Source organism: Periplaneta americana, chromosome 5, assembly GCF_040183065.1.
Source record: "Periplaneta americana isolate PAMFEO1 chromosome 5, P.americana_PAMFEO1_priV1, whole genome shotgun sequence".
NCBI lineage: Eukaryota > Metazoa > Arthropoda > Insecta > Blattodea > Blattidae > Periplaneta > Periplaneta americana.
In genome coordinates this window covers 117,083,058-117,095,317 of record NC_091121.1, presented here as the reverse complement: position 1 = coordinate 117,095,317, position 12,260 = coordinate 117,083,058, and the positions used below count along the sequence as shown (strand labels likewise).

Below are 12,260 nucleotides of genomic sequence, written 5' to 3'. Positions count from 1 at the left end.
AATGACTAGTGATGAGGATTATAGGGAAAGATAGTACCGATATAATACTAGTTGAAAATGGAAAAAAAAAAGTAGAGTAATGAATACGCAGTATAGTAAAATAAATGCGTAGGTGGAGTTATGGGGAGGCATGTGGAGGGCACTGCCTCCCACACACTTGTCTGAACTCTTTCTTTTATTAACGTTACAAAATATTGAATTTGCTTTTGTTTATGATTAAGGTTTTGTGCTTAAATTGACGAATTAATGTCTTCAGATCATTGTCTGGACTATAATATTTATTTTAAATTTTTGAATGTATAAGAATTTCTATACCTCATTTGAGGAATGGAAGCATTGTAATGTTTCTTTTGTAACAGCCTGTACTCATATGTTAAAAGTCTGCAGGTGTTCAGACCGCCACTTGGAGAAATATGAATAACATACTGCACAAAAATGCAGAAAAAATAAGTGATCCCAGTATAATGTGTAAACTTAAAGACAAGATTAAAAAAAATAATTCTGTGGTATTCAGGTAAAGGGGGATAAGTTATTTTTTTGTGCAGATGGAATTTTGTTCCCCAGATGAACACTCAAGTTAAATTATACAAGTGAGTGTGCAAAAATCAAAAGAATACTAGCAGTTGATGTGTTTTATTTGTGTAGAAAGTTGCTTGCAATAAGGGCTACAAGTTTAATTTTAATTTGTCTCCAAACTCATTTTTATGACTTTTCTCCCTTTACCCAAACAACACAAAGTTAGATATCTTGAGGAAAGCTTAGTATAAAAAAAATTCTGTTAGCAGTGATACGTAGTTTTATTGATGTATATGTGTTTCTGTACGAGAGAGAAAAAGAGGGAGATTGTTTTAAATTATGCCCTGTTATAATTTATAGTAGATCTACAGTTCAAGCCCTATGCTAATAAATGATCATATTCTGATATACTGTACTGTACCACGATCAAGCTGCAACGAAACCCTCAGAAAAAGCCTCAACCAGGTAATTTGCCCTGACCGGGAATCGAACCCGGGCCATCTGGTTTCGTGGCCAGATGCGCTAACCGTTACTCCACAGGTGTGGATGGGAGGATGTAAATGATGACACCAAAACTATGGTTTCGCTTTGCCCCCCAAGGAAACTGTTCTCTCTCCGCCTATGAATAAATGGATTAATGTTATTAGATGATAATGAAATACAGAACTGGAAAATAAATATTACTTAGGAGAGAAATAGGAGATTATAATGAATAGGGAAGGGGGATTGATGAATATCATTTTATATGTTACAGTAAGACAGAAAGAAATAGCGAGTTCATGATTGGTATAAAGCAGTGATTAGGTAAAAAACTATATGTCAAGGGCAGGAGGGTAGGCTTAAATGTGACGTTAGGGTAATGAGAGGGAATAAAGTAGTAAGTATGAAATTTAGGTGTAATAGAGTGTTCCACAAGGAAGTGTGTATGTAATAAATGTAATTATGGCACCATTCAAAATTGTGAAGTCCACGTTACAAGAATGTAATTGCTGACATTAAATATACAATATACCATATATTGACATTTTGCTAAATGTTATTTGTGTTGTAAGAGGAAAGTTTTCCTTCCTTTTTATGGATTTAGTATAATTCATGTGGATGTTTAAAATGAATGAATTAATTATGTATTTATATATATATATATTTTTTTTTTCATTTCTTTTTCTAGATTACGGGCTAATTTGCCAAAGAACCGTTACACAGACGTTCTTTGTTATGACCATAGCAGAGTTCTCTTGTCACAAATTGATGGAGACCCCTGCAGTGATTACATAAATGCTAATTTTGTAGATGGCTATAAACAAAAGAATGCCTTCATTTCCACGCAAGGTAAAGTATTTTATTTGTATACATCTTACAAATAACTGATTTTATGCTAACCGATAACTTAGTTTAAGTAAGAGTATTAACCTGAGATGCTTATGTAGAGAAAGAAAATAAATTTTACAAAATTTCTTTTGACATTTCAAAACTATTTCTATATTGACTATTACACTTTTACTACTCATACTACCTTTGACCAATAAAACGGTACGAAAGGACGTGTTTCAACCAATCATGGCTGTTTATCGCCACAATTTTATCCCTTCCCTAGCATTTGTTTTTTTGTTTGTCAACATTTCAAAATGCAAATTCTTTACAGTACTACATGATATGCTTTGCAATTGTTTCCCGCATAGACAGTCAACTGAAAATGGTGGCTCCATTCAAACGTATTGGTGAAGCTAACATGAGTTAAATAGAATTTTAGTAAGTCAGTGGTTGTGGTGGTGGTGATTGTTTCTGTGAACTCATATGTAGACTGAAATACACCATACTGGTACATTACTTTTTCTTTAATAAATTTGTCCCTGTCATCCTCATCCTATCGTCATCGTCGTCATCCATCATCATCATTATCATCATCATCATCATTTCAATCATCTTTGTTGTCACAATAATCATCTTACCAACCACACCCTTTCAGAATGTTTGATTGTGAAATTGAAATACGGTACAGGTAGTTGAAATCATTCAAGTCATCCTTTTCTTGCCCTTTCACCACTTCTTTACATAGTCTAAAGCTGATTATTAATTTTGAAATAAAATCGGTAAACATTCTTTAAACTTCTTTATAATTATTTCTCTCTTTCATTATTATATCTGTTAATTTCACAAGAAAGCTGAAACTCAAGGAAAGAAGTTAATCTATTTTAATTGAATTTAATTAAATTTTTACTTTCTCATTATATGGCACATCAATATAAAGTATTGTCATACTTCATAAAAAGCCAATTTCGAAATTTTCGCGGGAATATATGTTTTCAATATCATAATAACAGGAAACTAGTTTTTTGGCATGCTGTGTTGTCTCCATGCTCAGAGATTTGTTCTGAACTGTTAGATGGATTTATTCATTCGTCCGAGAATATTTCATATAAAAATAAATAATGTTATTTGAAAAAAGGCTTTATATATTATGCAAAAATGATGCGAAATGACGATTTGCTCAAAAATCAATGTTCTTCTTGAAATTGTTTCTTACATAAGGTGAAATGGTAAATGAAAATATATAGAACTTACGTTTTCCAAAATTGTTTTATAGAAATGAATTCCTATCTACAGAATTACAATTGGTTAACTTCTTCATATAAAATGTAGTGCTTGAAGATATTTGCGTGAACTACTTTGTGAAAATAACATAACTCTGGCAGCCAGGTAGCTCAGTTTATAGATCAACTGACTGGAAGGTCCTGATGGGATTTTTATTGTTGTCAAAACTTCCAGAATGGCCCTGTGGTTCACTCAGATTTCTATTTAATTGAGTACTGGGTCCTTCCATAGGTAAAAATCAGTTGGATTGTGGAGATGTGACGAAAGCATGGAGCCATACCTCCATAAACCCCACCCCCCTACCCAAGCGTATATAGGGTTTATTTTATTATAAAAACTTTCTTTCACAATTGATATGTTTAAGATATTTATTGAAAAAGGTTGTAAAGGCTATGAACTTGTCACGTGAATACCCTAACAGAACAGACTTTTACAATTTTTCCTCAAACTGTAGAAAATGTATTTACTCTACAGTACTGTTAATTAATTAATAAATATGTAATGAACTGAATGCAGTGTATCAGTACTACTTGAACTTACCTGCTAACATCTCAAGTTAAATTTCATATTCCTGTTTTTCTTGTTGTGAAATTTGTCTATCACTCTCACTGGTGTTTTAATGAAACTTTTTTCAGTAGAAAGCATGATGAGTGCAGTCAATATATCCTGGATCATAGTATTTCTCAACACATTTTGATACATTTTAACGACGAGAAACACCATTGATTTCTGAAGTCGTCATTAGAATTGTTATTATTATTTGAAGAAGCATTTCTACTTCATGAAATGCCCCTTCCAAATTACTTTTATTGAATAGCTTGAGCAGTGACACTGCACCAGCGATTTTGCAGTCTTGATTTTGTGTCTGTTCTTGTTCAGCACTAGAAACTTCTCAACAGTCAGGCACAATGTCTTTTCTTGAAAATGTATGCAATAACCCTGGAAATTGGAAAAATACAGCAATTTGATAGCATCTAGATGGCTAGACGTTTGGAAGGAACTTTGTATTTCTATAAGAATCTGATCGCATATTTCTTTTGTATGTATCATTGTGTGGAATTTCATTTTTCTGCATTCATTTTCCGAAAACTCTCCATCTTCTGTTCTATTGCCACCAGATCCATGTCGCCTCTAATCCTCCTCATTTCATTGACAAACATATGAATAGCATTGTTCAATTTGATGATGTCGGTTTGTCAGTGGCGAAGCTAGTACAGTAGCATGCAAATTAATCTGAACAACGTAATTACTTAGGCAAAAACACTCAAACGGGATAAAAAAAAGGATCTAAGACATACCTCAGTAATCTATGTGGCCTCCCTTGTTCCTAATAACAGCTCTGAGACGATTTGGCATGGATTCCACTAATTTCCCACAAATATTCTTCATTTCTTCATCACAAAACCATACACCAATGAGGGCAGAAATCATCTTCTCCATTTTTTGCATTCTTCTTTTGCAAATTGACCACAAGTTCTCAATGGGGTTGATGTCGGGTGAGTTGCCTGGCCAGGGGAGTACCTGAATATTCTTCTTGTTGAAGAATTCTGTAGTTTTTCGAGATGTATGGCATGGTGCCAGGTCTTGTTAGAACATACCTCTGCCATCCGGAAATGATTTTTGCAGCTGGAGTACGATTCTGGTTTCCAATAAGTGAATATATTTGTCAGAATTCATCATTCCCTTGATAGGTATTAATGCTCTAGGCCCTTCATGTGTAAAACAACCCCAAAACATTACTTTAGGGGGGTATTTGGGTGCTTGTTGGAGATGAGCTGCTGTTACTTTTTCGAATCCTTTCCGTACGTAAGAAACATGGTGGCCGTGGACCTCGAAATGAGACTCATCGGAAAAAAGTACATTCTTCCAGTCATTCACTGTCCAGTATTGATGTAATTTTGCCCACATTAAGCATTTTTTGCACATAACAGGGATTAGCAGTTGCTTCTTAATAGGCTTACGAGCCCTTCGTTCAGCTTCCAAAAGCCTATGCCGCACTGTTGTGACGTGAATATTCGCCCCAGTGGTAGCCATTAACTCGCGGGTTAAGTCGACAGCAGTTAGTCTAGGATTTAATTTACTTTTCCTGACAATTAAACGATCATCTGCGGGTGAAGTCTTCCTTTTCCGGCCACAGTTTCCTTTTTTCTGGGGTGTGATGGATCCATCTCCCCGTATCGTTTTATGATCGAATTAACAGTAGCCAAACCGATGTGACATTCTGCAGCAATTTGCCTCTGTGTCATAGAAGAATGCTCTGCTAATGTTATAATTTTAGACCGTTTTTGTGGAGTTGTATCCATTTGTGAAGACGACAGAATGTACACAGGATTGCAGTATTAAGTCTTCAACACAACCGAAATGCTTATAAGTACAAAACGACAGGCAAAATGTCACATATTATAAAAAAAATAACGACAGACCTTCAACAATGGAATTACACGTACTGAAGATGTCAATTAAAGCGGTATGAGCAGCTGTGAGGCCAGCAATGACAGAAAATGTAAAGATATGTCGTGTTCGGATTAATTTGCACGTTACTGTATTTAAAGAGTGGATAGGCAGAAAATAATACATTACTATGTTATCAGTAGATAAAAGTTTATTCCTTTGTAAGCGACTTTAAAGGCGCTAAATTGTATTTAAACAATGTACAGTGCAAAAGTTTCATTAATTTTATTGCTGAAAAATTGCTACGCTAAATTGGTAACACTGGTTTAAAGCACTGCAAAGTTTGAATATTTCTTGTTGGTCGCTGTGGTTGGCTTGAGACATGCCTCATAGCGTCATGGAGGGGAGGGTTGCTAGAAATTCCTTCTGCCGTCAAAGAACTTCATGCTATTTTCTTTGCCCTCCAATCACCCCTGTAAAGTCATGACTGTTGAAGAGGTAAGAGAACATTTTCCTCGCCTGTAGATTCTTGGTCACCCTGTCTGAGCACATCTATTGCTGACATGCTTATACATTGAAGCAGAGGAAGTCCTCTAGCTTCCTACACAGTATTACGAGAATTTTACATTTCTAGAACCTATTTCCTTGAAATATTGGGAAGCACGAAGGAGAATGACTTCACTGTTAAATCAAGAGCATTAGATATGAAGGGTACACAGGAATAACGATCAAGGTCCATTTTAGAAAGTTTCGAGAAAAACGAATTTTAAAGTTTAAGCACTTAATACTTTGTTATGTGTGTATTTAATAGAAATTGGCGTAGTGGAATGTCAAGAACGATGATTTCTTATGACTAGCTAGACCACATGATAGTACTTCTTTTCCACTATAAGATAGCATTATTAACTCAGTTTCGATTTTTGATGGACCTTGATCGTTTTTCCCGTGTACCCTTCATATATAACATACATTTCTAGATCCTTGCAACATTTTAATATAAGAGCTTCTCGATTGTCATGAACGGAATTTACACACCTTGATTTAAAATTTCACCCAGGTATGTCTTCCACACACACCTTGTAATGCCAAAAAGCTTTGTGGCGATCAGGCAAAAAGCACTTAGAGTGCAGAAACATTGTAGGAAAATACTCTTGCAGATTAATTCTGAGAGGCAATTTTTTCCATATTTAGATTTAATTGATGGTCATTGCCATGTACATATTGAGCGTTGGAGAAGAGCTGTTTAATCTTGGCCTGCACACCATTAACTATACCACTCATTACTGATTCACCATCAAATATGAGCAATAATATTTTTAGGTTTGTGCTATAAACCGCATTGAATTGTTTCAAAGTTAATTTTGAAATATCATGAGTGTTCTGTCTTACTGGTTAAAAGACATTAATCTTCCAGGAGTGACATTTGTACTGGTACTCGATCACTTCATGTGGAAACTGTGTCCCCTATATAAGGACATTATGACCATTGACTTTCCCATCCAAATGGAAGTGATTTCATCACTGAAAATGATATGTTAGAGAAAACCAAACTTCCTCCATCTTATCCTGCATGTTCTGAGTATACATAGTTCTCTTTGTCTTGTCTTCTGCTTTCAGCACTTGCAGCAATCGAAACCTTAATAGTTTCATTACTAATCACTTATGCAACACTTTCCACTATGTGTTTTTGGTATTTCCAACTCACTCCCTATGGCCAGAGACTTCTCCGGACTCTGCTGGAAAGTCACCCTCACAGTATCAACATCTGCATTCGACAAGCTTGGATGATCCATACTTTTGCCCTTACACAGGCACCTCGTTTCCAGAAACTGTCTGTACCAGGGATGTCAGAAATCTGAAGGACGATGTGCCACTCTTGTCTGTGGGACCACAGCTTGTGCTTGTTACGTCATATGTTCACCAACATGATCACAGTTCACAACTAGAGGGAGGGCAAAGAGTGACTGTTACTCAAGTGGAGTCATTAAACAGCACGTTTTAAAACCTCTCATATTCCAGGGAGAAAAAGAATGAATGCATTATTTATATATTTATTTCACAAATTTGAAGAATGTAACTAATGTTACTATCTATACAGTGGCATGAAACGTTGCCCATGATGTAACATTACATTATATTAGCCCTAAATAACATTGCAATAACTAGAGCCCGGATTTTAGGCATTTATAACAGCTAAAATAGGCAGGCAAAAAAGGCAAGGCAATAAAACGTAAAAAAAAGGCACAATAAATTTTTAAAAAGGCATTATACTGGGTGTTCATTTCAAAGTGTGTCATGACGTCATTGTTGATGAGTCAGCGATTTTAAGCGAGTTTCAGCTTTTGTGTCAGAGAAGTTGCCTATTAATCAAGGCGTTCAATCTGAACTTGAGAACGTGTACGGTATAACTTGAACGTCGTAACAACAGATGGCGGTCTGTAAAGTCTGTGTGCTACCATAACCTCTTTCGAACTGTGTTTTGCGCGGGCAAGTCATACGCAGGGTATTTGTTATCATCGGTTGCGTACGGCAACATTCCATAATACAAATCAGATGCTCCGTGTCCATGTTGACCGTCGAAGTTAATGTCAACAAATACGTAAGTAATCGTCTTAACCCTCTCCACATATCCCGACAGTAAGAAAAAACTCATCTCAGTACATGTTTCGAAACAGTTCACATTCCTGCCACTACCGGCGTTACCGTATGTATCGGTAAGTATTCTTCTGAATGCCGTACTTACTAGGCAACTTCTCTGGCACATAAGTGATACACCTCTGCAGAAGTGTAGGAAGATTGAATTCTCTAGGCTCATCAACTAGCCACATGATGGCATACAGCGAACCATGACACACTTTGAACTGAACACCCAGTACATTTTTAAAAGGCATAGTATAGTTTAGCAATAAATTTAAATTATATCAACATAAATTATAATTTTACTTTCAAGTTGACACATATTTACTTATAAAATACTTTATCTTCGTGATTAACCCGAATCTGCCTAGCGGTACCGTATGGTAACACAGGTACATATAGTACTTTCCAGTCCCTGTGTTGGCAACAATGATTATTTTTACAATTTCTCACTGTTTAGTTTACTCACTGACATTCCAGTCCTTGTTAGGAAAATAATATTTTGAAGTTATTTGGCTTTGAACAATTGTTGAAGAAATTACAAAAATTCGCCACATGTCAGAAAACCAGGCAGATTAGTGTTAACTGTCTTTTCACAAACCTTACATAACAAAACTGTTCCATCGGTTGAAAACACATGGGCACCAAGTTCACTAATGTTAGCATGAAGTTTACTTTTCAATGGTTTACTGAATTTAAGCATTCTAGCTAACCTATCTTGTATTGTATTGTATTGTATTGTATTGTATTGTATTTATTAACATTCCATGGTATTCATACATTGCTTTACAGCTAGAATATGGAACAAGTCAAAAAACTTAATACTGTTATAAAGTCTTAATTTATAGTCACAGTAGATGAAATATATACAGACGAGATTTACAATATAGTCCACTAGTACAACACAAAGTTTTAGTATCAATTGCATGAAGTGTTATTGAATGTCATGAATTCACCTACAGAATAGAAGGTGTGAGAAATTAGGTACTTCTTCAATTTGGCCCTAAATAATCTTATGTTTTGAGTTTAATTTTTTATATCGATAGGGGGGCTATTAAAAATTTTTACTGCCATATAACGCATTCCTTTTTGATAGTACGATAGACTTGCCGATGGAGTATGAAAGTCATTTTTTTGACGTGTATTTATGCTATGAACTGTTGAATTAGTTACAAAGTTTTCACGATTACATACGAGGAAGATTATTAATGAAAAGATATACTGACAAGCCATGGGCATTATTTGTAGTTTTTTGAAAATAGTTCTACATGATTCCCTAGATTTGGCACCTACCATTATTCTAATTACTCTTTTTTGTAATAGAAATATACTGTTACTATCTGTGGAATTTCCCCAGAATATTATTCCAAAACTCATTATCGAGTGGAAGTATGCAAAGTATATTGTTTTTAAGGTATTGATATTTACTATCTTTTGCATAGTTCTAATAGCAAAACAAGCTGAATTTAGTTTGGGGTAATTTCTTTAATATGATTTTCCAATTTAACACATTATCTATTTTTAAGCCAAGAAATTTGGTTGTTGTTTCTAATAGGGATCTATTGTTAATTATTGCGCTAGAAATTTGCGAGGTTCAATTTGGTCAGGATTTAAATTGAATTATGTTAGTTTTGTTACAAATTAATACCAATTTATTGACTGAGAACCAGTCACATATTTTGAAGAGAATTTCCTCTGTTGAAGATTGGAATGTGTTGGCATTATTGGCTGTAATTACTATACTTGTGTCATCTGCAAATAATATGGGATGACCTACATCTTTTATTAGGGGGGCAAGATCATTTATAAACACTAGAAAAATTAGGGGACTTAATATTGATCCTTGAGGAATTCCATTATTAATAGTTCCCCATGTCGATGCAGATTTCATAGTTGTATTGATTTCAACTTTCTGATTCCTATCTATGAGATATGAGTGAAACCATTGGTGTGCAACACCTTTACATTCCATAATAATCTAATTTATCTAGCAGCATTTTATGATTTATACAGTCAAATGGTTTGGATAAATCACAGAAAATCCCTCCAACTTGTAATTTTTTATTAACTGCCTCTAGAATTTTGTCAGTTAAACTAAATGTTGCATTTTCTGTGCCTTTATTTTTCCTAAATCCAAATTGTTCTGGGACTATACCTTCTGACACCAGACAATAACTGGCTGTTACTCACTCAAATTTCTTTCTCCTACAATAATAAACACATGTAGCACAAAATTGTAACAGTAAGATTTGAAAATATGAAAGCAAACAATTGAAAATGCTATGTGACAACTTCTATGAGAATGGGCTTAATATTTAAAATTATGAAGCCGATTATTGGCATCGTGAAGACATGACATTATATTTGTATTAATATAATAACTGTGGATTGTCGATCATTATTCATATTACACCAACAACAAAACAATTTTTGTCATCTGTCATAAATTTTGAGTCTCAACAACAACAATTAAGAAAATTTCTATGATAGCTTTGAAGGGTTCTCTGAAGTTTTTACGGCGACACTTGTACTTCAATTCAAATTACAGTTGAATTTTCTCGTTCTGTTTTATTTTTTATATGTATTTTCTTTTATTTTACTGCAAATTTTCATTATTGTTAAACATTATCTACTGTAAATTTAAGTTTATTGTAAACAAAAAACTTTTTGTAAAACATTTTTAATGTCACACCTTAAATGTTACTGTTTAACATTCTTTGTCTTTGGCAACCTCACCAAGTTGAGGAAGATATTATTTTAGCACGATTATTAGCAGATTAAGCACCGAAATAAATTACTTTATATTTACTATTGTTGGTAAAGTGAGTCATTGTTTCACATACATTTCATACACATTACATTACAATTAATTAGAAAATTGCAAATAAACAAGAAATATTGTTTTAAATTGACAAAAAAAAAAGGCATTTATTATTGAATTAATAAGAAAAAGGCAAAATAGGCAAAATAAAAATTGGCCTTATCACTTCGATTTACCCCAAGTCACATTTATATCTATGAAAATAATGATTTACGTGCATCCAGTAAAAAAAAAAGGCATTTTGCCAAACATCCAGGCTCTAGTAATAACAAATAACAAAAGTACCAGAAAAGTATTTTCTTATTGTAATCAGTTCTTTATAATATAAATAAATAATACATATTAATGCTTAACACAGTTTGAATAATGGATTGAAATTAAATTAAACTTTAGCTAAAAGAAACCAGTAAATTAGTATTAAGAGTTTGTAGTCTTAAAGAGACGTCCTATTTTATGTTCTCTCTCCTTTTTTTGGAGGAATCCTTCGTGATATATATTTTAATTACATTAATATTACGTAATAATATATTTTAAAAGCTACAAGTAATTTGAATGAAGTAATTGATATAATGTCGTTTTCACATTGTATTTTTTACACACAATATGTTTCTTGCACACGAAGCACTGTGCATCTCCACTGTATTTCCTACTGAGGAACATATTGCTTTATTCAGGATTAAATCAGCAGTATGATTTTTTATTGAAAAACATTGCTAACACAAATGCTGCTCTATTACTGTATGTACTGCCATGCTGTGGCATGGTACATACCCCTCCAAGCTCGCACAATGCATGGAGTGCCAAGATGCACAATGTGTCGTGTTTTGACAATGCTAGTCTACACCACCTTCAGATGATGTCGTCATGTGGTGTGTCCTGAAAACTTCAACGGAATTCACGTTGCACTATTGTGTCGAATTTAGAAAACTCAAATCTTAGAACACAAAATTATTTTTCCTGCTTAGTTGCCATTTTCTAATTCCACGTCAAATAATGAGAAGTAACTATGACAGTGCAGCCAATTGGATGTAAAAATTAACTTGGATAGATGAGTAATGAATCTATGGATGCATTAAATTTTGTCGCCCAAACATAATGGAGCAACATGACAATGAAATCCCACCATTCTTTTGTGAACACTGTGTAGTGTATACTCTTCTAAACTCTTTCCAGAATCTCACTAATCAGCCCACCTTTGCCCAGTTGAATTTGTTTAATATTGTTGTCCTTTAATTGAGGTTCTGGCTGATATGTAGGGTAAAGTTGCCTAATTCCGTGATACGTTTTCCACTGAATGTTACGG

The 12,260-nt window shown here is 34.1% G+C and overlaps 1 protein-coding gene across 3 annotated transcripts in view; it reads left to right on the top strand.

The window, feature by feature from the left end:
- Ptpmeg2 (Protein tyrosine phosphatase Meg2) overlaps positions 1-12,260 on the top strand; it is a 787,512-nt gene that overhangs the window by 735,568 nt on the left and 39,684 nt on the right. For all 3 annotated transcript variants that reach the window (XM_069826415.1, XM_069826414.1, XM_069826417.1), the window contains one exon: positions 1,685-1,845. In XM_069826415.1, the coding sequence (XP_069682516.1) occupies positions 1,685-1,845 (161 nt within the window). The remainder of the gene's footprint in view (positions 1-1,684; positions 1,846-12,260) is intronic.